Below are 27,996 nucleotides of genomic sequence, written 5' to 3' on the forward strand. Positions count from 1 at the left end.
TTATTAGATACAGTATAAATTACTTTCCAATGTTAAAGAGACAAAAAACCTTTGACGCGGATGTAACCTGTAAAGATAGCACCACCTCCCGATATTTTTGTTACCCTGTGATACCCTGGTAATTTGTACATAAGTTTACTGATTTCAGGGAGAAGTTGCTTCTTCAGATTCACCATCACTTCTGACGGGACCCTCCGGAGGAAAATAATCAATTGAATATTGATACACACCCAACTAAAAAGTAATTTTACAGGTAAATTGCAACCCTATCGAATGCAGATGAAACCGTACATTGCATAGCCTAACGTTACATTTTGCACTACTCCAAATTAGGTTGCATGCCATTATGATACTAATCTACATTTGATCTGTTGAATTGAATGCGCATTGTTCAAGAGACGTTAAATCATTTATTATAAATCCAATATATGATTTTTGTATATATTGCATCGTTGTTATAATCGGAAATTGGTTTTGTTTATAATCGCTGCATCAGACATTCGCACCATGTCGGAATTGACAGTTTCTATTCTAGGCCAATTTATTTATTTGACAGGGACAATGCACATTAATTAACATTTAATGTGCCAGATTTAGCCAGTTTGGTCGTTTTCATCTGTAGTCCTTGGGCAGATAGGCTAGATACTAGATAGCCAACTGTGGTTTATATTGTAACTCAAACGTTACTACGTGGGGCGATTAGTGTTAAAATATGTTATGTTGATAACGCTAAATACGACACCAATAGGATATAATGATTTATTAAACTTTAAAGTAATTACATTATTAACAAGAGCTAAACGCGGAATGGGGATGTACTTTCAGAGAAAACATGAAACTGATAGGGTGATTCAAAAGGTAGCTGGAGGGGTATTTGAACCTTTGCCAATAAAAAAGTGAATGCTGCAACCTGGTCTCAGAGCATTTCTTATCATTCTGTAAGTAAATTTGACCCACTCCATTTAGTTATCTTATGGTATGTATTAATTTGTGGATGTCCAGGGTTAGGGGAAGGATTAGCTAACATGCTAAGTTGTTGCCAATTAGCTAAAAAAGTATGTAATGTAAAAAGTAAGTAATTAGCAAAAATGCTAAAGTTGTCTTTGATGAGATTCAAACATGCAACCTTTTGGGTTGCTAGATGTTCACATTGTTATACACCAAACCAACCACCCTCCCTCCTTATGCTTTTCCCTTAAGTAACCTTCTGTCTTATGTAACCATACCAAACGGAACATATCATACTAAATTGGGTGTCCTGGATTTACTTTTACTATGTTACATCTAGTCTATGAGACCAGGCTGTGCTCCCACTGGAGATGTTTGTACTTGCCTAACAATTACTCTCCTGATGTAATTATTTTTCTTAACAACATACACCAACTGATGGTGCAATAAAGACGCTTTACAATTGGTTTTCACTCTGCACGCATGCAAGCACCACACACACACACACACACACACACACACACACACACACACTGGTAGCCAATTATTCTGTAGTCAAGTTCACTGTTGTAATTATGGAGGAGAATGGCAGAGTCGTAGTTGTATGATTTACTAGTGTCTGCATCCCAGCTGACCCACTATTTGGGACAACCTTAACAGATACAGTACCTACTTTTTCAGACACTGGATACGCAATATCAATATGCCAGCATCAGCTCCTTGAACGTTAGGCATTGTGGTATTACTGTAAGTTTGCCACAGGTCATGCCCTGGAATTTGAACATGATTTTCCAAGCATTTCCTGTTTTCAATGAAGGGACATCGTGCAAAGGGGATGTTGCTCTGTCCAGCTTAGGAAAATAGTTAAATAGTAATAGAATGTGCTGAATTCTTCATTAAGGAAGTTTTTTGCTATACAGGTCATAATGCCAATTTTCAAATATTAATGCCAATTATAATGTATGCACCATATATAGTTATAATCAGCATATAATCATATCTTATATAATTTCATGATAATATAACATAAAACGGACAGAGCTATGAATTTGGTTTGTGAGAATCATGTCCATGCTGACACAGATCTCAACTTAGTGCCTTCCTCAGCATGTGTTAGAAAACTGGAGGGAGTGAGTACTGGCCATGGGAATGTCACAGGGAGGTTGTGGACTACTATTTTGGAAACATAAAGAATACTAGACCAAATTAGATGTACTCTGCAACCATTTTGCCAATGTATACAGACATTTTTGGAACATTCTGAGACTCAACATGTTCACAAGGACACTTACTTGAAAAACACATTTTCTCACCTAATCTTTTTCTCAATGTCGCAGGGACGTCACAATGCTACGGATTTACTTGTGCTTGAGTGTTGTTGTCAACATGGCCGTCTCGCAGGAGGCTGAGGAACCCATCTCATACACGGCAAGTGCCACTCTCACAACCTCCACATGCATACACTGCAGTGCATGCTGCAAAAAAAAATGGCACTAAAAGACGCAGCTCCTTACCGAAAAAACAGGCTCTTTGGTAAATATTCCGCAAATTTGTGCCAAGCTCAAATTTTCAGTTTTGTGGCAAACTGGCGTCAAATTTTCTGTGACTTGTGAACTTCTGGAAAACAATTCTAGAAAGCTTGTAGCGAACATCTATTGTTTCCTGCAACATATGAATATACTAATTAGTTCAGATTTTTGGTTACTTTCTGTATTAACAACATTTAATGCCGTGTTGGGGAGTAGTGAACTACATGTACACTGAACAAAAATATAAACGCAACATTTTACTGAGTTACAGTTCATATAAGGAAATCAGTCAGTTGAAATAAATTCATTAGGCCCTAGTCTATGGATTTCACATGACTGGGACTACAGATAAGATTATGTTGGTCACAGACACCTTAAAAAAAGGTAGGGGCATGGATCAGAAAACCAGTCAGTATCTGGTGTGACCACCATTTGCCTCATGAGGTGCGACACGTCTCCTTAGCATAGAGTTGATCAGGATGTTGATTGTGGCCTGTTGAATGTTCTCCCACTCCACTTCAATGGCTGTACAAAGTTGCTGGATATTGGCGGGAACTGGAACACGCTGTCATACACACCGATCCAGAGCCACTCCGACATTATTCGTCCTAATATTAATGTATTTCTTCATTCCATTCTTTTACTTTTAGATTTGTGTATTGTTGTGAATTTATGATACTACTGCACTGTTGGAGCTAGGAACAGAAGCACAAACACCCTCAATAACATCTGCTAAATATGTGTATGTGACCAATAGATTTGATTTGATTTGAGAGCATCCCAAACATGCTCAATAGGTGGGTGACATGTCTGTTGAGTGTGCAGGCCATGGAAGACCTGGGACATTTTCAACTTTCAAGAATTGTGTACAGATCCTTGCGACATGGAGCCGTGCAATATCATTCTGAAACATGAGGTGATGGCAGCGTATGAATGGCACGACAATGGGCCTCAGGATCTCATCACAGTATCTCTGTGCATTCAAATTGCCATCGATAAAATGCAATTGTGTTTGTTGTCCGTAGCTTATTCCTGCCAATACCATAACCCTACTGCCACCGTGGGGCATTCTGTTCACAACGTTGACATCAGCAAACCGCTTGCCCATATGACGCCATACACGCTGTCTGCCATCTGCCTGGTACAGTTGATACCAGGATTCAGCCGTGAAGAGCACACTTCTCCAGCATGCCAGTGGCCATCGAAGGTGAGCATTTTCCCTCTGAAGTTGGTTATGACACCGAACTGCAGTCAGGTCACGACCCTGGTGAGGACGAGGAGCAGGAAGAGGAGCTTCCCTGTGACGGATTCTGACAGTTTGTGCAGAAATTCTTCTGTTGTGCAAACAGACGATCTCGCAGGTTAAGAAGTCGGATGTGGAGGTCCTGGGCTGGGGTGGTTACACGTGGTCTGCGATTGTGATGCCGATTGGATGAACTGCCAAATTCTCTAAAACGGCTTATGGTAGAGAAATTAACATTACATTTTCTGGCAATAGCTCTGGTGGACATTCCTGCAGTCAGCATGCCAATTGCATGCTCCCTCAAAACAAAATCTGTGGCATTGTGTTGTGTGGAAAAACTGCACATTTTAGTGGCCTTTTATTGTCCTTAGCACAAGGTGCACCTGTGTAATGATCATGCTTAATCAGCTTCTTGATATGCCACCCCTGCCAGGAGAATTAATTAGCTTGCAAAGGAAAAATGCTCACTAACAGGGATGTAAAGAAATTTGTGCACAATTTGAGAGAAATACGTTTTTGTGCACATGGAACATTTCTGGGATCTTTTATTTCAGCTCATTAAACATGGGACCAACACTTTACATGTTACATTTATATTTTTGTTCAGCATAGTTCAACTAGTAATTTAACTACATTTTCCAGTAGCTTGGTGGTAGTTGAGAAATTAAAATCTAGGTAGTTAATAACTTTTTTGGCAGGTAGTGGTGCAGCAATCTACTGGAACTACACAATACTTTGTTTGCAAAAATTTTATAAATTATGGGTGAAGTAGGCAATCATTTACTTTATTTTTTGGGCATCAGATCTGCCCAATTCTCACTTGAAACATAGTTTTTGTGTTTAATAGACTAAATTAAACATTCTGTTAAGATATGACCCCAATGTGATCTGTTCTTGCAATTTGTAGTCTATGAAATTTCAGATTCACATGATGATAATTTTTTCACAAGGTAGTTTAAATGTAGTGAACTAGTTTTTCAAAGTAACTTTAGGTAGCCCTTTACACTCGTACTTGGATACGTGTTGGAAATGGCAGATTTGAACACTGACAAGAGTGTAAATTTGAACACAGTGGCTGTACAGTAACTTTTTCAACGTTACTGTACAGCCACAGATGGCGCCGATAGAGATGGCAGCTTCGCTTCTAGTCCTTAGGAAACTGTGCAGTATTTTTTTTATTTATCTATTTCTTACATTGTTAGCCCAGAAAACCTTAAGTGTTATTACATACAACCGGGAAGAACTATTGAATATCAGAGAGACGTCAACTTACCAGCACAACCAGCACTACGACCAGGAATACAACTTTCCCAAAGCGGATCCTTTGTCTGCACCTCCCAGGACATTTGAACTGATTCCAGAGGCCGACCCAAAACAACGCTGCCGGAGGAGAGGGCGCCGGAGCGGTCTTCTTGTGAGGCTTCGGATGCGCGCACACCACCCACCGCTTCCGAGTATATTACTCGCTAATGTCCAGTCCCTAGTTAACAAAGTTGACGAAATCAGGGCAAGATTTGCTTTCCAAAGAGATATCCGGGATTGTAACATACTTTGTTTCACGGAAACATGACTAGCTGGGGACATGCCGTCGGAGTCCATACAGCCACAGGATTTTCAGTGCATCACGCTGACAGGAATAAACATCTCTCTGGTAAGAAGAAGGGTGGGGTGTATGTTTCATGATTAATAACTTATGGTATAATTGTAGCAACATACAGGAACTCAAGTCCTTTTATTCACCTGACCTAGAATTCCTCACAATCAAATGCCGACCGTATTATCTCCCAAGATAACTCTCCTCGGTTATCCGTCACAGCCATGTATATCCCCCCGCAAGCGGATACCAAGACGGCCATCAAGGAAGTTCACTGGACGTTTTGCAAACTGGAAACCATATATCCTGAGGCTGCATTTATTGTAGCTGTGGATTTTAAGAAAGATAATTTGAGAAAAAGGCTACCTAAATTCTATCAGCATATCGATTGCTGTACACTAGTGAGTAACAAGCTCGAAAATTGCTACTCTAACTTCTGCGATGCATACAAGGCCCTCCCCCGCCCTCTTTTTGGCAAATCTGACCATGACTCCATCTTGTTGCTCCCCTCCTATAGGCAGAAACTAAAACAGGAAGTGCCCGTACTTAGGTGTATCCAACCCTGATCTGACCAATTGGATTCCACGCTTCAAGATTGCTTTGATCACGTGGACTGGGATATGTTCCCGGGTAGCCTCAGATACTAACACTGACGTATATGCTGACTCGGTGAGCGAGTTTATAAGGAAGTGTATCGGAGATGTTGTACCCACTGTGACTATTAAAATCTTCCCTAACCAGAAACTGTGAATTGATGGCAGTTTCTGCTCAAAATTGAGAGCATGTACCACCGCATTTAATCATGGCAAGGCGACTGGAAATATGGCCGAATAGTTATTCCCTCCGTAAGGCAATCAAACAAGCAAACTGTCAATATAGAGACAAAGTGGAGTCGCAATTCTGGGACAGAGAGATAGAAGCTGTTTTTCAATTTCAAGGCCATCAGATTGTTAAACAGCCACCACTAGCACAGAGAGGCGGTTGCCTACTTACAGACTTGATATCATTGGCCACTTTAATAAATGGAACACTAGTCACTTTAAGAATGTTTACATATCTCGCATTGCTCATCTCATATGTATATAATGTATACTGTATTATTCACCATCTATTCTTTACTATCTATTGCATCTTCCCGCTCTGTCACTGCTCATCCATATATTTTATACTGATATATTCTTATTTACATTTACATTTAAGTCATTTAGCAGACGCTCTTATCCAGAGCGACTTACAAATTGGTGCATTCACCTTATGATATCCAGTGGAACAACCACTTTACAATAGTGCATCTAAATCTTTTAAGGGGGGGGGGGGGTTAGAAGGATTACTTTATCCTAACCTAGGTATTCCTTAAAGAGGTGGGGTTTCAGGTGTCTCCGGAAGGTGGTGATTGACTCCGCTGTCCTGGCGTCGTGAGGGAGCTTGTTCCACCATTGGGGTGCCAGAGCAGCGAACAGTTTTGACTGGGCTGAGCGGGAACTGTGCTTCCTCAGAGGTAGGGGGGCCAGCAGGCCAGAGGTGGATGAACGCAGTGCCCTTGTTTGTGTGTAGGGCCTGATCAGAGCCTGAAGGTATGGAGGTGCCGTTCCCTTCACAGCTCCGTAGGCAATCACCATGGTCTTGTAGCGGATGCGAGCTTCAACTGGAAGCCAGTGGAGAGAGCGGAGGAGCGGGGTGACGTGAGAGAACTTGGGAAGGTTGAACACCAGACGGCCTGCGGCGTTCTGGATGAGTTGTAGGGGTTTAATGGCACAGGCAGGGAGCCCAGCCAACAGCGAGTTGCAGTAATCCAGACGGGAGACAATAAGTGCCTGGATTAGGACCTGCGCCGCTTCCTGTGTGAGGCAGGGTCGTACTCTGCGAATGTTGTAGAGCATGAACCTACAGGATCGGGTCACCGCCTTGATGTTAGTGGAGAACGACAGGGTGTTGTCCAGGATCACGCCAAGGTTCTTAGCACTCTGGGAGGAGGACACAAGGGAGTTGTCAACCGTGATGGCGAGATCATGGAACGGGCAGTCCTTCCCCGGGAGGAAGAGCAGCTCCGTCTTGCCGAGGTTCAGCTTGAGGTGGTGATCCGTCATCCACACTGATATGTCTGACAGACATGCAGAGATGCGATTCGCCGCCTGGTTATCAGAAGGGGGAAAGGAGAAGATTAATTGTGTGTCGTCTGCATAGCAATGATAGGAGAGACCATGTGAGGATATGACAGAGCCAAGTGACTTTGTGTATAGCGAGAATAGGAGAGGGCCTAGAACAGAGCCCTGGGGGACACCAGTGGTGAGAGCGCATGGTGCGGAGACAGATTCTCGCCACGCCACCTGGTAGGAGCGACCTGTCAGGTAGGACGCAATCCAAGCGTGGGCCGCGCCGGAGATGCCCAATTCGGAGAGGGTGGAGAGGAGGATCTGATGGTTCACAGTATCAAAGGCAGCAGATAGGTCTAGAAGGATGAGAGCAGAGGAGAGAGAGTTAGCTTATCCCATTCCTTTACTAGATTGTGTTATTAGGTTTTGTTGTGGAATTTGTTAGAAATTAGGGTTGTTGTGGAATTACTAGATATTACATGTTAGATACTGCTGCACTGTCGAATCTAGAAGCATAAGCATTTCACTACACTCGCAATAACATCTGCTAACCATGTGTACGTGAACAATAAAATTTGATTTGATTTGAACATGCTCTACATGACGTCAGATCTCAGGGTCTCCACTTCACAGCTCTGTATGGGTTTTGACTGACAGCCGTTCTGAACTTGAGCACCACGCGCCAGTGATGCGTGGGCTGACTCATAACCCGCAGTCCCCACAGTTATATTGCGGGGAAGGCAGGTTTAGGGTCATGCAATATTGTATGGATGAAGGGCAGGTGGGGGGCAGGTTGAATAAAGAGAAAACAATAGCCTACTGTAGCCTACTGTTCAGATGGAATAAACGAAATCTGACTGTAGGTCTATAACCTTAATATTAATTCCTGCAGAATTAAGCATTTCTTCCAGTAAAATTATACACCAAATGTAGGCAAAATTTTGACTCAGGAACCGGAGTGGAGAATTATTATTTATTTATTTCAGCATCTTGAGAGAATGTGAATGCGCAGTTAGATTCAGGCTGTATCACAACCAGCCATGATTGGGAGTCCCATAGGGCGGCTCACAACTGGCCCAGTGTCATCCGAGTTTGGCCGGTGTAGGCCGCCATTGTAAATAAGAATTTGTTCTTAACTGACTTGCCTAGTTAAATAAAGGTAAGGGGCCTCCCGAGTGGCACAGTGGTCTAAGGCTGTGCCACTAGAGATTCTGGGTTTGAGTCCAAGCACTGTCGCAGCCGGCTGCGACTGGGAGGCCCATGAGGCGGCGCACAATTGGCCCAGTGTCGTCCAGGTTAGGGGAGGTTTTGGCCGGCAGGGATATCCTTGTCTCATCTCGCACTAGCGACTCCTGTGGCAGGCCGGGCGCAGTGCACGCTGACCAGGTCGCCAGGTGTACGGTGTTTCCGCCGACACATTGGTGCGGCTTGCTTCCGGGTTGGATGGACATTGTGTCAAGAAGCAGTGCAGCTTGGTTTGGTTGTGTTTTGGAGGACACATGGCTCTCGACCTTCGCCTCTCCTGAGTCCGTACGGGTGTTGCAGCGATGAGACAAGACTAACTACTACCAATTAGATACCACAAAATTTGGGACAAAAATGGGGTGTTAATTCAATTTTTTTTACAATTGTTAAAATAATGTGGGTGAACAAACAGCTGACCTGCTCACCCCCACCACGCGCGACAAGACGTTCCCAAACTTGGTCCTCAGGACTCCAAATGGTGCACGTTTTGTTTTTTGCCCTAGCACTACACAGCCGAGTCAAATAATGATTTAATGAACAAGCTATGATCATTTTAATCAGCTGTGTAGTGTTAGGGCAAAAGCCAAAACATGCACCCCGGACCGAGTTTGGGAAATGCTGTGCAAGGGCATTGTGAACAGGGATGGCAGATGTGGGTGTAAGCATCTGCCTCTGATACCCGAAGGTTGCAAGTTCAAATCCAATGATAGAAAGTTGTTTTTTAGATTTTCATTTTAAGCCTAACCCAAACTTTAACTTTTTCCTTAAACATTCAGAGTTAATGCCTAACCTTAAGATTTCGGAGTTAATGACTAAACTTAACCTTAAAAACATCACAATGTGACATTTGCAACAACCTTGAAATTTGAACAACATGGATGAACGTCTAATTCCCAGATATAGTTAAGTAAACTATTTTTATTAAAGGTAGTTTAATTAACTTCTTCCAGTGTGAAGTAATTGGTAGCTTGGAAAACTATATTTTCAGAGTAGCTTCCTCAACACTGATTAAATGTCTTATCTACATAAACCAAATTACACATACCTTTTAGTTTAGCTTATCTGTGAGAAGCAAGTTCATTTAAACATACTTAATGTACTAAATATACTAAACTACATATATTAAATGTATTAATAACAGATAAATAAATCCAATAGAATTTGGAATGATAATCAGCATGCTAAGGAAAAAATGAGCAAAGACTGAATATTTCCCAAATAAATGTTTTATTAAAAAAATGTTATGTAGCTACAATATTTACATGAGTGAAATGTGAACACTATGGGGATTTTAACCTTAGGATGTTTAACTACCAAATGTTCATGAGCTAAGTGATAACTGATTAGAAATTAGCTTTCAACCAATGGAAGTTAAAAGAAAATAAACAAAATTGAAATATATATATTTTTTCATAAATCAAACCCAATTCAGAACTATTGCCTTTGAGTGAACTTTGTTCTTTGTCCAAAGCCTAATGACTGCATGCACTGACACAATCAGGAAACACAAAACATTATTAAGATACTGAAAACAATTACTGGGGTCACCTGTTACAAAATTGCCTTGATGTTGCTATGCTTCTTACTGAAACTGGCATGCTATATATTTTCAACAAGAAAACAATGATTCTACCTTGTGTAAATGCTATACAAACCCCAAAAAAATTTGCTAGCATAAACTGGGACTCAGGACTATCAATTCTAAATGTGTGGCCAACTGTTCCTAGAGAGCCACAGTATATGAGATATTTCTCCAGCCAAGCGGCAACACAATTGATTCAAACTAATCAATCTGTGTTTCTGCTTGGTAACTGTTTGCTTCTAGAAAGAGAAGGAAAAACACATGATCAAGATGAGCTAGCAGTTTAAAGAGCACATTTTTGCAAAGATTAAATGTATAGCAGGCTACATTTATGAGAATACTACATGTAATGCATTTGCTTACCTTATCAAGCTTGAAGAAGATTACATTACACTAATTTATCACAAAAAGTGTTATGAGTGAATGCACCACATGTAATGATGTGCGATGAGTCGGGAAGCAAGTTCAGGGAGTGAGTAATTTAATCAATAAACAAAACATAATACAAAACAGGAAACATGAACAACGCACAGACATCATACTGAAACAGACACAATGACGCCTGGGGAAGGACCCAAAGGGTGTGACATATATAGAGCAGGTAATCAAGGAGGTGATGGAGTCCAGGTGAGTGTCATAATGAGCGTAACGATGGTGACAGGTGTGTGCCATAACGAGCAGCCTGGTAACCTAGAGGCCGGAGAGGGAGCACATGTGACAGTACTCCCCGACGCACGGCTCAAGCCGCAGGACGCCGACCAAGATGATGATCCCGGGGATCAGGAGCGAACCGGTCACCACTGCTAAGGCGCTGGAACCTGTCGATCCAGCTGAGGCGGGAGAGCCTGATGAGCCAGCTGAGTTCTCCCCGGTTGCCTCGGTCGAGGCACAGGAGCCCGTCGAGCCCGCTGAGGCAGGGGAACCCGTCGAACCCACGGAGGCATGGAAATCTGACAAACCGGCTGAGGCCTCCCAGGTAGCTCCGGTTCTGACACCCAGACCCGACATCACCTCCAATTTTTTTATCAATCCCTGATGCTTCCCTTTGGTGAGGCGTCATTCTTTAACGATGTGCACTGAGAGTCGGGAAGCAAGTTCAGGGAGTGAGTGACTTAATCAATAAACGAAACATAATACAAAACACGAACAACGCACAGTCATGAAACTGAAACAGAAACAATGACGCCTGGGGAAGGAATCAAAGGGAGTGGCATATATAGGGCAGGTAATCAAGGAGGTGATGGAGTCCAGGTGAGTGTCATAATCCACGTAACGATGGTGACAGGCGTGCGCCATAACAAGCAGCCTGGTGACCTAGAGGCCGGACAGGGAGCATGTGACACCATAAACATATTTCCAGGGTGTTGATGCATGGTCAAGTCAGCTCATATTGCTTGTTGCTACTTTAACTTAGCTGTTGTGCCAGCTAACACGGTACTGAACAGTGACGCTAGCTGGCTAGCATATTGACATTTGTTATTACAAGACAGCAAGTCTTTACCTAAAAATGTGTTTAGGCAAATCATTAGTTAGCTAGCTAACTACCACATTAATTGTGCACAAATGTGATAGCTATCTAGCTAAGCGCTAGCCACTAGCTGAGTCAGTGGCACTGACAGTTTGCAACAACATGTGTTTCACTCTATCCCATAAAACTGCTAAACAGGCTAGCTAACATGATTTTTAAGTTTATTAGGATGTTTAATTAATAAGTTAGACACTCACTGTACAACTTCGGTAGATAGATCACTTGGTTTGAATTTCCAATAGATTTAGCTTCTCCCACTGACTGGTCATCAATGCTTACTGGTCTTGAAACTACTTCTGGTTTGCCACTAATAAATATTGTTGCCACAGATTAAAATATAATCTTGAGAGAATTGTTTGTCAGAAAACAACTCTGGCGAACTGTTTGCCACTAGTGGCAATAAATATTATTGTTGCCTAAGGTTTGCTGCAGATTCACCACTAGTGGCCAACATTTGCTAAATTTTGTCGCACAATATTTAGTTTGCAGCAAATTAGCCACAAACTTATTTTTGTAAGGGGCAGCACAAGCAAGAGCCAATACTGAAGGACGATATACGCTTTTCAAAGTGGGATTTCATTCAAGTCAAGGATGGGGTCAATTACATTTTTTAATTCAGGGAATGAAAATCGTCTTTGTAAACAAATGGACAATTTGCATTTCATGAAGTAAAATGTTAAATCACTTCCTGGATTGAAATGTGAGTTGGCCCCAACCCTGATTCATGTACCAAGTGAACGTTAATGAAAATGAACAGAGGGCTTGGAATGGACATTGATGGGATGGGATAGCATTGGCATGTCTCCAGTGGAGGATGTCTCCTTCTCGACAAATGACTGTAGTTGAAGTTGTTGTTGTTGGAGCTGTTGAATTATGGAGGTAATAACATGAGTCTGGACTCATGTAGACTGGAGACAACACATGCCTGTGCACACACAGTGGCAGATCCTGTGACTCAGACGAGAGCAAGCGAGGAGAGCAGACATTCCTCCCTGGATGGCGACAGACTAAACACATTGTTTTTGGGTGAATTAGGCAGACACAGGTGTTCTTCAGGCTGACTCCTTAATTGCTGTCTGTCTGATTTCCTCATATATAGGCTCCAAGTGGCATAACAAAGGAGCATAAGACTACATCTTTAATGAGATATAGACTGTGAAGCTTCAGAGATATGTGATTCGTATTTTGTAGATCAATTAATCAATCGCTTAATCAATCAATCCCTCAATCAATCAACAAACCAATCAATTGAGTACCAGATACTTATCCTCTCTTATTTCTATTTACAGTGCACAGATGGCTATACATTTGACATGGAACGACAAGAATGCAAAGGTAAGAGGTGCTTATCAACACTTTGTCAAATGTCCTTGTATGTTTCTGACTTAATGAATAGATTGATTAGTAGATTAATTGAATACCACTATAGAAGAGATACGATCAGTTCTAGCAGACACCGATACAGTATGTGTATACCAAGCATTTTGATGGTGGAGGTGGGGTTTTTCCTGGTATACTCATGCTGACTTGGTGGTGTTACACTCCGACCAGACCTGTGTTCAAATACTATTTGTTTTTTTCCAACCTGGAGTGACAGGTGGGTGGGATTTGCACTTTTGGGGCTATTCCACTGGTTTCATTGCGCCAAGCAAGCTCAATCAAGCCGCAGCTTAAGTAGTTGAAAGAAAACAAACCGTGGCTTACTATATGAACCCAGGTCCGTCTCTGAATGCGGTCCTCCCTTTTTCAGACATCAACGAGTGTACCACGGTGCCCGACGCCTGCAAGGGCGGCATGAGGTGCATCAACCATTTCGGAGGCTACTTCTGCCTGCCCCAGAATGCCCAGATCATCGTCAGTAATGGTGCCGATGAGCCCACTGTGGCCCCTCTGGTGGAGGAACAGCGTCCTCTGGCACCCGCCCCTGCTCTGCCTGTCCGACGGGTCATCCAGAGCTCCTTCCAAAGCCAGGGCACCATGCAGTGTGCCGCGGGGTTCGTGGTGGACGAGCTCAACTACTGCCGTGGTAAGAGTAAGCCCACGCAACATAACTGGGGCGTGTTAGGATTAGGGCACGCTATAGTAAAATACAAATACCTTGATTTGTTATGGAAGTGTCCAGCATCATTTTAATCCTACATACAAAGATTCCATCACTCCCTGGCTAATGTAATTTGAAGTATATAGGAATGGATCTGCCAAACAGTTTTTGACCAGAGGTTGATTCTTATAAGCGGACTGTACAGTACTCAGCATTGCAGGGGCCCCAGTTTGAATGAGCAATCCCAGCAGGCAGATTTCCCTCTGGAGTACTACCGATGCTAGTTTATGAACAGATATTGAGGCAAAAGATAGCCATCACAGATTGTCATTCAGTCAATTCAGGATTCATTCCAATTGGAATTCATTCAAATTGATTGCAGTCCCTTTTCAAGTTTAGAGCACTTTGTATGGAAACAGTTCTAGTGAAATTCCTTACTGGCACCGAAGATCTTACACTACATGTAATCCTATTTTGTTAAGCCAATAACACAGTATATGAACAGTTTATGTGCTATCTGCAGGTTATGAAGATGCATTGTATTTGATCTGTAAACCACTTAACTTCCATTTACCCCTTTGCTCTCTTTCTTCGGATGATGGATTTGCAGCCGTCATTAAAGTATGCCCTCATTTGTCTCTGTGTGTGTGTGCATGTGTGTGCATGCATGTGTGTGTGTGTGTACATGCGTGTGGGTGCGTCCTCCAATCTCCTGTTGGCAAACGGTGCAAGATTTTAGTCAAGTTGCAACATGCCAAATCCTGGCAGTAGAGGGAAACAATTGCTGTTACATAAACCATTGAATCAACATGGGGCGACAGCCAAGCCGAGCTCAGGGAAGGAAGGAGATGGTCGCCAACAACACATTCCTGAAACATATTTTTTTCTCATTTAATCATATTGTTTCTTTCATCAGAGGGACTGTCCTTAAGTTGGAATGATTCACAAACTAAAGGCAGACAGATTAGTGGTATTATGATATGTACTGTACAGTATTATACAGTGTCAAATACAAAATCAAAATGATGCACCATCTCCAAAAAAAATGGCTTTAGTAATTTGCATTGATACTTTTCCAGTTCGTCATTACAGTCAAAACGTACACTGTTACCAAGGAAGGTTATTGCAGTGTCTTGTTCTTACAACTGGTAAACATTTGCCACATGCTGCCTGCGAGTCTGGTAACTAATGCTAATAAGACCGTGGCACTTGACCATTAATAAAAGTTCACAAGGCGGGATTTAACTCCAGCCTTAATTCTTCAATGTTTACATATCTGGAAAGGTTTGAGCAGTGTAGTGGAATAGCTTCATCAAAATGCTTCCACCTTCCAGATAGGCAAACATTGAAGGGTTAGGGCCAAGAGGAAGAGATAGGGAGGGAATAAGGACTAGAGGCCGTGCTATTATTATGTTGCACTGCTGAACAAAGTAGGGCTGTGTGCATTAGAACATACAGTAACAAAAACGTTTTGCAATAGAAAACGAAAACAAGTATTTCTTATTGGATAAGTTCAGATAGTTCCTCTCCATTTCACTCTGTTTCCGAAAGTTTTTTTTCCACTACGTGCCTACTGAACACAGCCTAGGGATTCCTTTTCCAGGAAATGTGGGCGTAAATAAACACTTTTGAATTGATCTCAGCATATGATCTGTGGAGACAAACTTAAAATGAGTCACCTAAAAATGAGTGGCTGCTTCCAGTAAGATTGCTTTAGGTAACAATATCCCTAACTCAATTGTGACAATGTTAGATGCAAGTTTATTTTTGTCAAGTTAGCTCGTCTTCGTCTTCATTTTCGTCCTGCACAGCTCAAAAGCCTGGAGAGGTTTGTGCCCCATTTGTGTTAGAAGTGGACTAGTTAAACCCTTAGGAACTGTAATCACTGATTTGTAACTGAAAATATCATGTGAATGCAAGGTTTCCACCCTATTGCTTTCACCAATCCAATCTGGTCAGATTAGTGATTTGTCATTTCTCCCCAAGGGAGGAAGAACATATTTCTAAAGTATTGGAACAGAGCCTGAGTATTCTACTGTTCAATACATTGACTGTAAGGTTCAATAGCAACTCGTTATTGAAGAACCACAAAGAGGAGACAACCAGCAGACACTTACTAGAGCCATCACACATCTCATCCACCTCAGACATGGACAGATAGGTCCACCAAAACAGTAGTCACAACATCACTGCATGTGCTTACTTATGGCCTTTAGTCTTTAGCATTTGATTTGGTCTGCGGCATATTCTTCCAGAAGCATAGGTCCCTTGTTTACTCTCTTTCGTAATTTCAAAGGAAGAGCTGTTGCCCTTCTCAAATCAGTAGTTTCTCATCCTGGATGTTTACATATTTGAAGTGGTGGTGGGGGGGGCTTCCCTCAGTAGTCACCTTGCGAGGAAACATCTTGAACCTGACACCTTGACGGAATGAGAATATATAGGGGTGCTTGGCACAGCATTCTTGCAACGGCACAGGGATCTATGTAAGCCAAGCTTTTTGTATGAAATGTTCTGGGGGCGGGTGGGGGAGAATATGTGCAAGCACTCTGTAGTGAGGTTGTATTTCAACGTTGTAGTTTTATCAAATTCTGGCAAGAAGTACTATATTTTAAGGTGTCGTGTTCTTTGCACTCGTATTTCTGGCACAGTGTGTTAATTACTCTATTATGCTACATAAAACTCAAGTTTGATTTCAGGATTGGTTCACCTCTGTCAGCATGTCAACTTGTCACCGGTCTTAATTTCTATGAAAAAAAGGTTGTTGGGTGACAGTATCATCACTTTTTCCCCTCATACATGCTGAGTGGCCAGCTTTGATCATTAGGGCTATTCACCTCCCAATCCCACCAGCCAAAAGCAGGGTCAGCCGGGCTTTGTTAACTGGAAGTGTGTGTGTGTGTGTGTGTGTGTGTGGTTGAAAGGGGAACTTGTTTCCACAGACTTCCAGCCTCCAGGATGACATAGTTCTCACATTGTGTCCATCACTGTCGTCACAAAATTAGTTACATCAGCAGGGTAAGAGTAGCCTGGTCTCAGATCTGTTTGTGCTGTCAATGACCATAGGATTTGGCAATAAATACAGGACAAACATATCTGGAAGCAGGCTAGGGTATGAGGGGATCGGTGCGTTGAGCTTTCTGAACAGACTTGGTGTTCTCTCCCACACATTTAACACCTCCAACTCCCTGTATATAAATCCCCTATTTTTAGTGCTTTGTATATAGAGACCACCCCAGAAAAATGCTTTTGTTGATCCAGGAAATGGAACATCAGAAAGTGTAGTCTGGACTGCAGAGTGTGTTTTGGATCAACTTGTCTCATGAAATTTGGCCCATGTTATTTTTTAGATAACAAAGATAAATGGTAAAACATGGAACTAGCATGTTTTACAATGCTGTGTATCACTGGGAAATAATTTTGACATGCAAACAGTGTGGATTTTACATTGAATTCAAGGAGTGAAATAGTTTTGTACAGGGCTGGCTGATATCACAGGACACACTGGAAGTGACTAAGGAGGAACCTCTCCAGCTCTTGGTTCATCCTCTCCACCTGCCCTTTGGACTGAGGCCAGTACACAGAAGTGAGGCTGACTGTGACCCCCAGCTTCTCCATGAAGGCTTTCCATACCCGTGACGTGAATTGTAAACCCCGGTTGGAGACGATGTTCTCCGGAAGGCCATACTGCCGGAAGACCTGCTGGAACAGTGCCTCAGCGACCTGGAGAGTGGTAGGGAGACCAGAGTGAGGGATAAAATGGCAGGATTTAGTGAATCTGTCCACAACAACCATAATAGTAGTGAAACCATCAGAATCAAATCAATCACATTTATTTATAAAGCCCTTTTTACATCAGCCGATGTCACAAAGTGCTGTACAGAAACCCAGCCTAAAACCCCAAACAGCAAGCAATGCAGATGTAGAAGCACGGTGGCTAGGAAAAACTCCCTAGAAAGGCCAGAACCTAGGAAGAAACCTAGAGAGGAACCAGGCTCTGAGGGTTGGCCAGTCCTCTTCTGGCTGTGCTGATCTCCCCAGAAGAGAGGAGATCAGTGATTAAATCAATGGACAGATGAGGCCAAGGCTGCTGAAGCACGGAAAGGGTTTCCCTGCTGGAGCGTGCCGGGGAGATTTGGTTTGGGCACATACGGAGCAGGTGTTGACGTAGCGGATGATGTCGTGCGCCAAGGTTGGCCACCAGTACTTAGCGGAGATGGATTGAATGGTGCGGGTGATACCTGGGTGTCCAGCGGCAAGGGATGTGTACGCCCAGGTCAACAGCCGATCCCTTACCTCCTTGGGAATGTAGCTGTGCTCCGGAGGGCAGGTAGCAGGTGCGGGTTCCCTCTCCAGAGCCTGGCGGATGTCCACGTCTACATCCCAAAGCATGGGGACAACGATTCGGAGGGCGGAATGATATGTGCACTCAGGACAGGAACCTCTCCCGAATCGTTGAGATGGGACAGGGCATCGGCTTTGATGTTTTTTGAACCTGGGCGGTATGACAGGGTGAAGTTGTCACAACGCCAAGGTAACCCAAAAATATTGTATACATGTGCATACTACTCTAAAAAACTGTCTCCTGCAGAGTGAAGTTGGCACTAGAGTGGAGACACTGGCTGGAGGGCGCCAAGGACACATTTCTCATCCTCACCGACCATCGGAACCTGGAGTACATATGGACAGCGAGGCGGCTGAACCCGCACCAAGTAAGGTGGACCCTTTTCTTCACTAGATTCACAGGACAGCTCCCACACCCACTTCTGAGACGTCCACCTCCACCACAAAGGGCAGCATAGGATCTCGGTGTTTCAGCAACGGGGCCGAGGTGAAACGACCCTTCGGTAGGTGGAAGGCCTCATCGGCTGCAGGACTCCACACCAACTTGCGGGGGTCACCCTTGAGGAGAGAGGTGAGAGGAGAGGCGATGGAGCTGAAATTCTTAATCCAGCGGCAGTAGAAGTTGGGAAACCTCAAAAAAACGTTTTCCCTTTACGGTGGTTGGGACTGGCCATGACCTTTCTGCCCCGACCTTCCTTTCATCCATAACCACTCCTTGCGGGCTGATCCGGTATCCAAAGGAGACAGTGGCTTGATGGAACTGGTACTTCTCTGCTTTGACGTACAGGTTGTTCTACAGGATGCGTCCCAGGACTACCCGGATGTGGGCGGTGTGATCTTCCAAGTTGGCCAAGTAGATCAGGATGTCGTCAATATACACGACCACCTGACGCCCAAGTATGTCCCAGAACACCTTGTTCACGAATGCCTGGAACACCGACAGAGCATTGGCTAATCCATAAAGCATCACCAAGTACTCATAGTGCCCAGACATTGTGCTGAAGACCATTTTCCATTCATCCCCCTCCCGGATGTGGATCAGATTGTAGGCATGCCGCAGGTCCAGATTAGTAAAAAACAGGACCCCATGGAAATGTTCGATGGCACCAACAGGAGAGGGTAGCGGTACTTGGTGGTGATGGAATTGAGACCTCTGTAGTCGATGCACGGACGTAGACCTCCCTCCTTTCTTGGCCATGAAGAAGAAGCCTGCCGACGCAGGGGAAGTGGATGGGTGGATGAAACCCTGCAGAGAGCCTCCTGGATGTACTCCTTCATAGCCTTGGTTTCAACCACTGACAGTGGGTAGACAGTGCGCAGAGTCTGCTAGCAGGCACAGTCCCAGGGGCTACGAATAGGGAGAGAGGTAGCACAGGTCTTGGAGAAAACCTCCTGGAGATCCTGGTTACCTCCGGGATGTTGGCCTGGAGGGCAACCACATGGTCCCGTGTGGCTCAGTTGGTAGAGCATGGTGTTTGCAATGCCAGGGTTGTGGGTTTGATTCCCACGGGGGACCAGCATGGGGGGAAAAAATGTATGAAATGTATGAACTGTATACATTCACTACTGTAAGTCGCTCTGGATAAGAGCGTCTGCTAAAATAACTAAAATGTAATTTTTTTTAAAACAAAGACAAAAACAATCAATGCAGCCACGGAGAACAGAGCTGGGGAACTGACAAATATAGGGGAGGAAATAAACAGGTGATAAGTGAGTCCAGGTGAGTCCAATAATGCTGATGCACGTGACGAGGGAAGGCAGGTGTGCGTGATGGATGGCAGGAGTGCGTGATGCAAGGCAATCTGGCGCCCTCAAGTGCCAGGGGGAGGGAAGAGCGGGAGCAGACGTGACAAAACCAATACAGCCTGAAGACTGAGGCTACTGAGGGCTAAATAAAGGGGAAGTAATCAAGGTACTGATGAAGTCCAGGTGTGCATAACGATCGGGAGCAGGTGTGCATAATGATGGTTGCCAGGTGTGCGTAATGTGGGTTGCCAGGACCAGTGGTTAGTAGACCGGTGACATCGAGCGCCGACGCGGGAGTAGGCGTGATAACTTTCCTGCGCATGTTGGTGTCAACCAAGGAAAATAAATCCATAGTGCCTTTGCATGGTAGGCACATATCATCAAACTTCTCATCAGGTCTTGCTTGACTGATACCAAGCCTAATGTGTTATATCTTATCTCTCATCACATTTAGATGTGCAGGAAGGTTCAAATAGGTTCGGATTTATCAGGCCATCAATGGTTGAGAAGAGCAATCTCAAATTATTCTGATTATTAGTGATCAAGTTCGAAAAATGAGCCCGTCTAGCATTTCTAATTGCCTTGTTATACAGTATGTGCCAAGTTGTTCTCTCAGAATATCATAATGGACCTGAAATTTGGACTTTTCCACATCCGCTCTGCCTTTCTGCAATTTGTCTTTTAATTTATTAGTCCCTCCTTGTCTTGCAGATGTGAACGAGTGTGAGGGGAGCAACCCCTGTCAGCACCAGTGCTACAACATCATGGGCTCCTTCATCTGCCAGTGTGAGCAGGGTTATGAGCTAGCCTCTAACCAAGCCTCCTGCCAAGGTACTGCAAGTCAATATTAGGAAGGTGTTCCTAATGTTTGGTATTCTCAGTGTATATTTATCAGTACCTTAATGTATACTGATACAATTTTACAATCCCCCCACTCACACCTAATATTTTCTTTCCTGAGAAGTTTCTGTCAGCCTCCTCCCCTTTAAGGGTTGACCTCGTAATATTTATCTATTCGTAGATATCGACGAATGCGCCTTCTCGAGTTACATGTGCCAGTGGCAGTGCGTGAATCAGCCCGGAGGATATGTCTGTGCCTGTCCCGAGGGATACCAGCTCCAAGGCAACCGAATGTGCCAAGGTAAATAGGCCTGTTTCAACTAGAATAATATCTAGCCCTCTCTTACACCAGCAGCAAGTCGTACGTCATAATAATGAATCTCAATACCTGTTTACCTGAATCCCCAATGATAAGTCATTGGCTTTAGGCCTAGAGTTTTACTTGTATCTTGGTATAAAGTCAGTATTGACACTTGATTAACAAACAGTACATGAGATAGACATGATAGTTTCACATTTACTTTTAAGCTTCGCATTGCTTGTTTACAAAGACTACAAGACAGTTGCACTAAACTCATAATCTATGTTAAGTTATTTTCTTATTGAAATTACCATTGACTACATTTTCTCTCAGTAGCTACATTTCTCTCCATTAACAGACATAGATGAGTGTGAAACAGGAAACAACTGCCGCGAGGACGAGATGTGTTGGAACTACTTTGGTGGTTTCCGCTGCTACCCCAGGAACCCTTGCCATGAGCCCTATGTGAAGACAGGAGAGGGGTGAGTATGGTCCGGTGAAATGCATGATGATAATCACATGATGAGTAACCTTGATTGGGACCTGAAGTCTTTGCGGGCTAACACAGTATTGTGGGATACAGGAGACCCAGGTTCAAATCCAGATGGTTACATAGTATACATAGTATGGACCCTTAAATGACCACATAGAGTGGCTGCATGACTTTTATTTGTTGACGGGATGATGTTTCGGGCTGTGGATGCTCTCAACAGAGGGGGGGTATTTTTCTCTGCTCTGCTGACAAGTATTTTTCTACGTTCATACAGGAGTAATTAAGGCCTAGTGCACTAATTTGGTTATTATTATTCATTTTTATTAGTATTTATTTTTTCAATTGTGATTAATCAGGGGGTGCTGCAGCACCCTCAGCACCCCTACTTCCCGCGGCTATGGGTAGGCCTGATCACCGTGTGGTGTCAGGACAACAACCTCTCCCTCAACGTCTGCAAGACAAAGGAACTGATCGTGGACTACAGCAAACGAAGGGCTGAGCATGCCTCCATTCACATCGACAGGGCTGTTGTGGAGCATGTCAAGAGCTTCAAGTTCCTCAGTGTCCCCATCACTAAGGATCCACACACACCAACACAGTCTTGAAGAGGGCACGTCAATGCCTCTTCTTCCTCAGGAGGCTGAAAAGATTTTGGCATAGGCCTTCAGATCCTTAAAATGTTCTACAGCTGCACCATTGAGAGCATCTTGACTGGCTGCATCACTGCTTGGTATAGCAACTTCTTGGCATCCGAACGCATGGCGCTACAGAGGGTAATGCGTACGGTTCAGTACATCACTGGGGCCAAGCTCCATGCTATCCAGGACCTCTATACCAGGCGGTGTCAGAGGAAGGCCCTAAAAATTGGACTATCTGCATTGACCCTTTTTGCACTAACTTTTTTGACTCATCACATACAGTGCCATCAGAAAGTATTCACACCCCTTGACGGTTTCCACATTTTGTTGTGTTATAACATGAATTTAAAATGTATTTAAATTGAGACTTTTGGATCAATGGCTTACACACAATACCCCATAATGTCAAAGTGGAATTATGTTTTTCCAGATTTTTGCAAATGAATTACAAATAAAACTATTCAATGCCTTTGTTATGGCAAGCTTAAATACTGTATGTTCAGGAGTAAAAATGTGCAAGTCACATAATAAGTTGCATGGACTCACTCTGTATGCAATAATAGTGTTCAACATGATTTTTGAATCACTACCTCATCTCTGTATCCCACACATACGATTATCTGTAAGGTCCCTGTCATATTCGTGTATGTAGGTGGCAGGGAAGTCAGGTGCAGGAGAAACCAAGTTGGTTAATAATGGAGTATTTAATTATTTTTTTTAACTCCAAAACCAAAGTACAAAATAAATGGGTAAAGTATACCCGTCGCACACCGATACAAAATCCCACGTAACATAACATCACAAACAATCACCGACAAAGGACATGAGGGGAAACAGAGGATTAAATACACAACATGATTCATTGGATTGGAAACAGGTGTGTAGGAAGACAAGACAAAACCAATGGAAAATGAAAAACTGATCAATGATGGCTAGAAGACCGGTGACGTCGACCGCTGAGCACCACCCGAGCAAGGAGGGGCATCGACTTTGGCAGAAGTCGTGACAGTCCCTCAGTCGAGCAGTGCATTTCAAACAGATTCAACCACAAAGACCAGGGAGGTTTTCCTATTGGTAGATGGATAAAATAAAAATGCAGACATTGAATATCCTTTTGTGCATGGTGAAGTTATTAATTACACTTTGGATGGTGTATCAGTACACCCAGTCACTACAAAGACACAGGCGTGCTTCCTAACTCAGTTACTGCCAAAGGTGCTTTTACAAAGTATTGACTCGGGGGTGTGAATACTTGTGTAAATGAGATATTTCTGTATTTCATTTTCAATACATTTGCAAACATTTCTTAAAACATGTTTTCACTTTGTCATTATGGGGTATTGGGTGTAGAGATTGGGTGAGAGAAAAAAAAGATGTAATCAATTTTGAATTCAGGCTGTAAAACAACAAACTGTGGAATAAGTCAATGGGTATGAATACTTTCTGAAGGCACTGTACAGTGCTGCTAATGTTGATTATTTATCCTGTTGCCTTGTCACATTATTCCTAGTTATAATGTACATATCTACCTCAGTTACCTCGTACCCCAGCACATTGACTCGCTGCTGGTACCTGTGTATATAGCCAAGTTATCCTTAGTCATTGTGTGTTTTATTATTACTTTTATTATTACGTGTTATTACTTTTCTATTATTTCTCTATTTCCTTTCTCTCTGCATTGTTGGGAAGTAATCATTTCACTGTTACTCTACACCTGTTGTTCATGAAGCATGTGACAAATAACATTTGATTTGATTTTGAGGATTCCTTTCCCTGTGCACTAAACAACCTTACGTGTTACTTTACGCAAAACAAAAAAAACTTTACGCAGTTGCAGCTCCTCCCCTGCTCCCTCACTCAGGATTTTATTCTCACTTGGCCTATACCTCCGAGGGATCAAACCATTCTCAAAAATTGGGAGGACATGATCGACATGAGGTATAAACTAATTTAGGTTGTTAAGATTACATCATTGCAAATATAAGCAGGAGGCAGCCAGGCAGTGTAAGTAGTGTTATTTTTCAGTATCTAGGCTACAACATAAGTTACACACATTGGTGGGGAGTTACAGATGGATAAAAGTGTCAGCTAAAATTACCTCATAGCTAAAACCGCATGTATTAAAATGCTAAAATGACCATTTACACAAAACCACATGAACCACATCAATAAAAGTGCTAGCTAAAAAAAACACATACTGTAGACAAAGCCACAAGGACCAGATTGATAAAGTTAAAATGACCACATAGCTAAAACCCCATAAGCCACATGTATAAAAGTATCTGCTAACATGACCACATCCAATGGTTCTCTCTGTCTCTGCATGTCTGTAGGCGTTGCAGCTGCCAGTCGCCCACAATGTGCAGAAGCCTGCCGCCATCCATCGTCTACAAGTACATGAGCATCTCGTCGGAGCGCTCCGTCCCAGCCGACATCTTCCAGATCCAGGCCACCAGCGTCTACCCTAACATGCACAACACCTTCAGGATCAAGTCTGGCAACGAGGGAGGGGAGTTCTTCCTCAGGGTGAGCCCAGAGATGTTTCAGTCACTCACCAGGCATTAACGTTACCATCATGTCAGATGGTGTCAGCATCTGAATGATCTCTCATCAACTGTGTTATTTAAACACTTATTTGAGGTAGGGTGTGGTTTCAGATGTTTTGGTTGCCCTTTGCTATTTAGGGAATATCGTGTGAGACAGTCCCTTTAATTAAATCATCTTTTGACTTCCCCTCATTGCGATCCCTTACCCTTAAATGGATAGCTCACACACATTTCCCACTTACATCATTTATTATATTGGATATCTATTTATTTTATTGGATATCTAAAAAGTAGTTTATAGGTAGGTTTGAAGCAGATATTCTAATATTCGCACCAAAAATTATACAAATTTTACCGGCAGTGGTGTGTTTCCATCAAACTGACTTCTTGCGACTAAAAGGCTGTGCGTAATGACGTAGTGCACATAAAAAGGTACTTAATTTACAGAATAAAAAACTGTGCAATATGTTTCCATCCCACTTTTAACTTTGTCGATAGTTTTGGCACAAAAAGTCTGCGATAAACAGCAAATGTGCTTTTCTTGTTCCAGCCAACAGCTCGTAGATACTGTACATAGTGCAGAGGATACATGATGAGATTATGGATAAGCACAAGATCATTTTTATTTGTCAACTGGCAGCCAAGCACCGATCATCTTGTCACCAGCATACAAATTAAGACCCTCAATATTTATTGGAAAGGAGCATCAAGCTCATCACTGTGAACTTTCACTACTCTGTAAAATGTATCACTACTTTAATCTGTAGCCTAATGAACAGATTTTTTTCCCAAGTTGTAGTAGGACCATACAACATAGCATCGTGTGACTGCAAGTTTACTGTGACAAATGTGCAAAAAAGTGTTTTCACTGCCATTTGTTGCATTATCTATTTCACAGCCCAAAAAAATATCCACCCCAGTCTAGCGTATTTTGTTCTATCAACATTTTAGGAATATTTATTGACAATTGCTTGTTTTTATCCAACAAGTGTAAAATAATGGTAGTGATAGGACCCTTGTTAGCATCCTCAGAACATGCTAACCTAAATAATCCCTTTAACCTACCAGCGCTCCAGTAACGTCAGCGCCATGCTGGTGATGACCAAGCCGCTGACCGGACCGCGGGAGCACGTGGTCGACCTGGAGATGGTCACCCACAACAATGCCCTCAACTACCGCTCCAGCTCTCTGCTCCGGCTCACCATCATCGTGGGACCCTATGCCTTCTAAGTTCCAGTTATAAATTGCTCTTAGGCACTGATCTTAGATCAGTTTACCTGTCCCCATATCTCATATTATCCATTAGTGGATAAAATGCAAAACTACTCAGCCCTCTTACTCCCTGCCAGACCCTCACAAGGCCTAACACTCTCTGTACTGCTTTGATCTAATAGAGATATCCACATACTCCCTGCAAGGGTTTCCCATTCCTGGTCCTTGTCCTGTGTTGGCTAGTTTTCATTCAAATTGATGGCTGTATAAATTGGGATTGAATGTATATTGTCTAATCTGCTGGTTGAGCACTGGACTGGGTGAAATTGTTTTGTTTTAGCTCAAAGTGTGTATTCCTTTCTTAGAGAAGGAACCATTTGATAATTGCAGTGTAAACCAACACATACATAGAACACATACTGTAGGAGCAGGAGGGTGAAATAGCCAGGCCACAAAATAGTAACTTTATGCATCACTGGCTAACGATAACATTGTAAGAGCATAACGTGACTTAAATTGAAAACAACTCCTTCTTATTCATCCCTTGCTAAATGTACGTATTGCGCTGTAGTAGGAGAATGAGTTCTCGTTACATTGAAATCTTTGTGAAATCTCAACCTTAGTCTAGTCAAGATGTGTTTTCCTGCAGAGAAATAACCAGTGTTTGAAATCACACTTGCCCTTTTTTATCTTTTACCATAGTTGCCAAGTGAGGTTCACAATCACATCATATCCCCTTTAAGATCACTGATTTTGTTTGTTTGGAGAGCTTTTCACTTATGTAGTTGAAAAGAAATGTACAGTAATGCAATGTGATGTCAATATAAATACCAATTGTCTTTGAAAAGAGACATATCTGTTTCAGTTTTCTTGAAGAGAGATAATCTCTTGGACGAACTTCCAGCTTCTGACCAAATTGCGTGAGATTTTAGTTCTGTGTTAACCGAGATTAGAAGAGAGACAAAGGTACCTAAAACAGTCAAGCTTATTGGTGAAGTGTGATTTATTGGGTTACAAGTGTAGTGCGAGGACAGTGATGGAACAGTTTGCAATGTGTTGTAATCTAATGGCATCCTTAACGAATGGAAATGTATGATCACATCAACCCCCATTGGAGAGTTGCTCGGCAACCTCTGTCCAATGGGAATAAAGCAATAACGCTTTTGGACGCAAAAATGATAGTTTCAGGAAATCATTGGCAGTGTTGTTTGGTCATATAGGCAGGGGAATTGTTGCTTAACATGTCTGTATGTGTGCCAGAGTACCTTTTGATTCTGCACAGCATTTCCAGTCAACGATCTGCAACAAACCGTTAGGTCATTTCGACAGTGCCTTTCATAAGGAGTCATGGTATCACAATTTGAGATATCTCGGGTTTTTAAGTAGAGGATATGACTCATGCTTGCCAATCAACAGGGAAGCTCAATTGAATCAAAAGTTTCCCACTTTCAATAACATGCCATTTCAACTGCGTATGTACTATATATAGGTAGGTACAGTGTGATTACAGTATTGCATATCTCTATGGTTTTAACAGTCAATTTGAGCAAATGTCTGTTTGTAAAAAGTGTTAAGGAGGTAACAGTTGTAGACCTATCATAAATAACAATGTGTACCTACACTGTGGTTGCAATGTACCTGCCTATATAATATACCTATATAACTACCATGTAGATACATAGTTCTGGCAACAATATTATGTGGAACCAAATGTGGCTACATTCCAATATGAAAATTATTTATTGGGGTGATAATAAAATGTAATTAAAGACTGAAAATTGCCAATATAAATGTCTTATTTTATAGGCAGGAAGTCCACTTGTAGCTCTAATACATAAAACATTCTTGAGACTTAACATTTTTAAATATACACTACCGTTCAAAAGTTTGGAGTCACTTAGAAATGTCCTTGTTTTTGACAGAAAAGCAAACATTTTTGTCCATTAAAATAAAATAAATTTGATCAGACATACAGTGTAGACATTGTTAATGATGTAAATGACTATTGGAGCTGGAAACGGCTGATATTTTATGGAATATCTACATAGGTGTACAGAGGCCCATTATCAGCAACCA

The 27,996-nt window shown here is 42.6% G+C and overlaps 1 protein-coding gene across 3 annotated transcripts; it reads left to right on the plus strand.

Annotated features, from left to right (window-relative positions):
* LOC106584872 (EGF-containing fibulin-like extracellular matrix protein 1) lies at positions 1–27,888 on the plus strand. 3 transcript variants are annotated; one of them, XM_014170482.3, is made up of 9 exons: positions 1–253; positions 2,286–2,376; positions 13,052–13,097; positions 13,513–13,788; positions 20,602–20,721; positions 20,912–21,031; positions 21,390–21,513; positions 24,496–24,688; positions 25,777–27,888. In XM_014170482.3, the coding sequence occupies exons 2-9, from the start codon at positions 2,296–2,298 to the stop codon at positions 25,936–25,938; spliced, it is 1,122 nt and encodes a 373-aa protein (XP_014025957.1). In that variant the 5' UTR covers positions 1–253; positions 2,286–2,295; the 3' UTR covers positions 25,939–27,888. The 3 variants fall into 3 exon arrangements, with proteins under 3 accessions (XP_014025957.1, XP_014025961.1, XP_014025952.1); XM_014170486.3 differs by having other exon boundaries at positions 26–241; XM_014170477.3 differs by lacking the exons at positions 1–253; positions 2,286–2,376 and adding an exon at positions 10,891–11,210.
* Positions 27,889–27,996: the final 108 nt, after the last annotated feature.

Source organism: Salmo salar, chromosome 02 (assembly GCF_965601325.2).
Source record: "Salmo salar chromosome 02, fSalSal1, whole genome shotgun sequence".
NCBI classification, from domain to species: domain Eukaryota; kingdom Metazoa; phylum Chordata; class Actinopteri; order Salmoniformes; family Salmonidae; genus Salmo; species Salmo salar.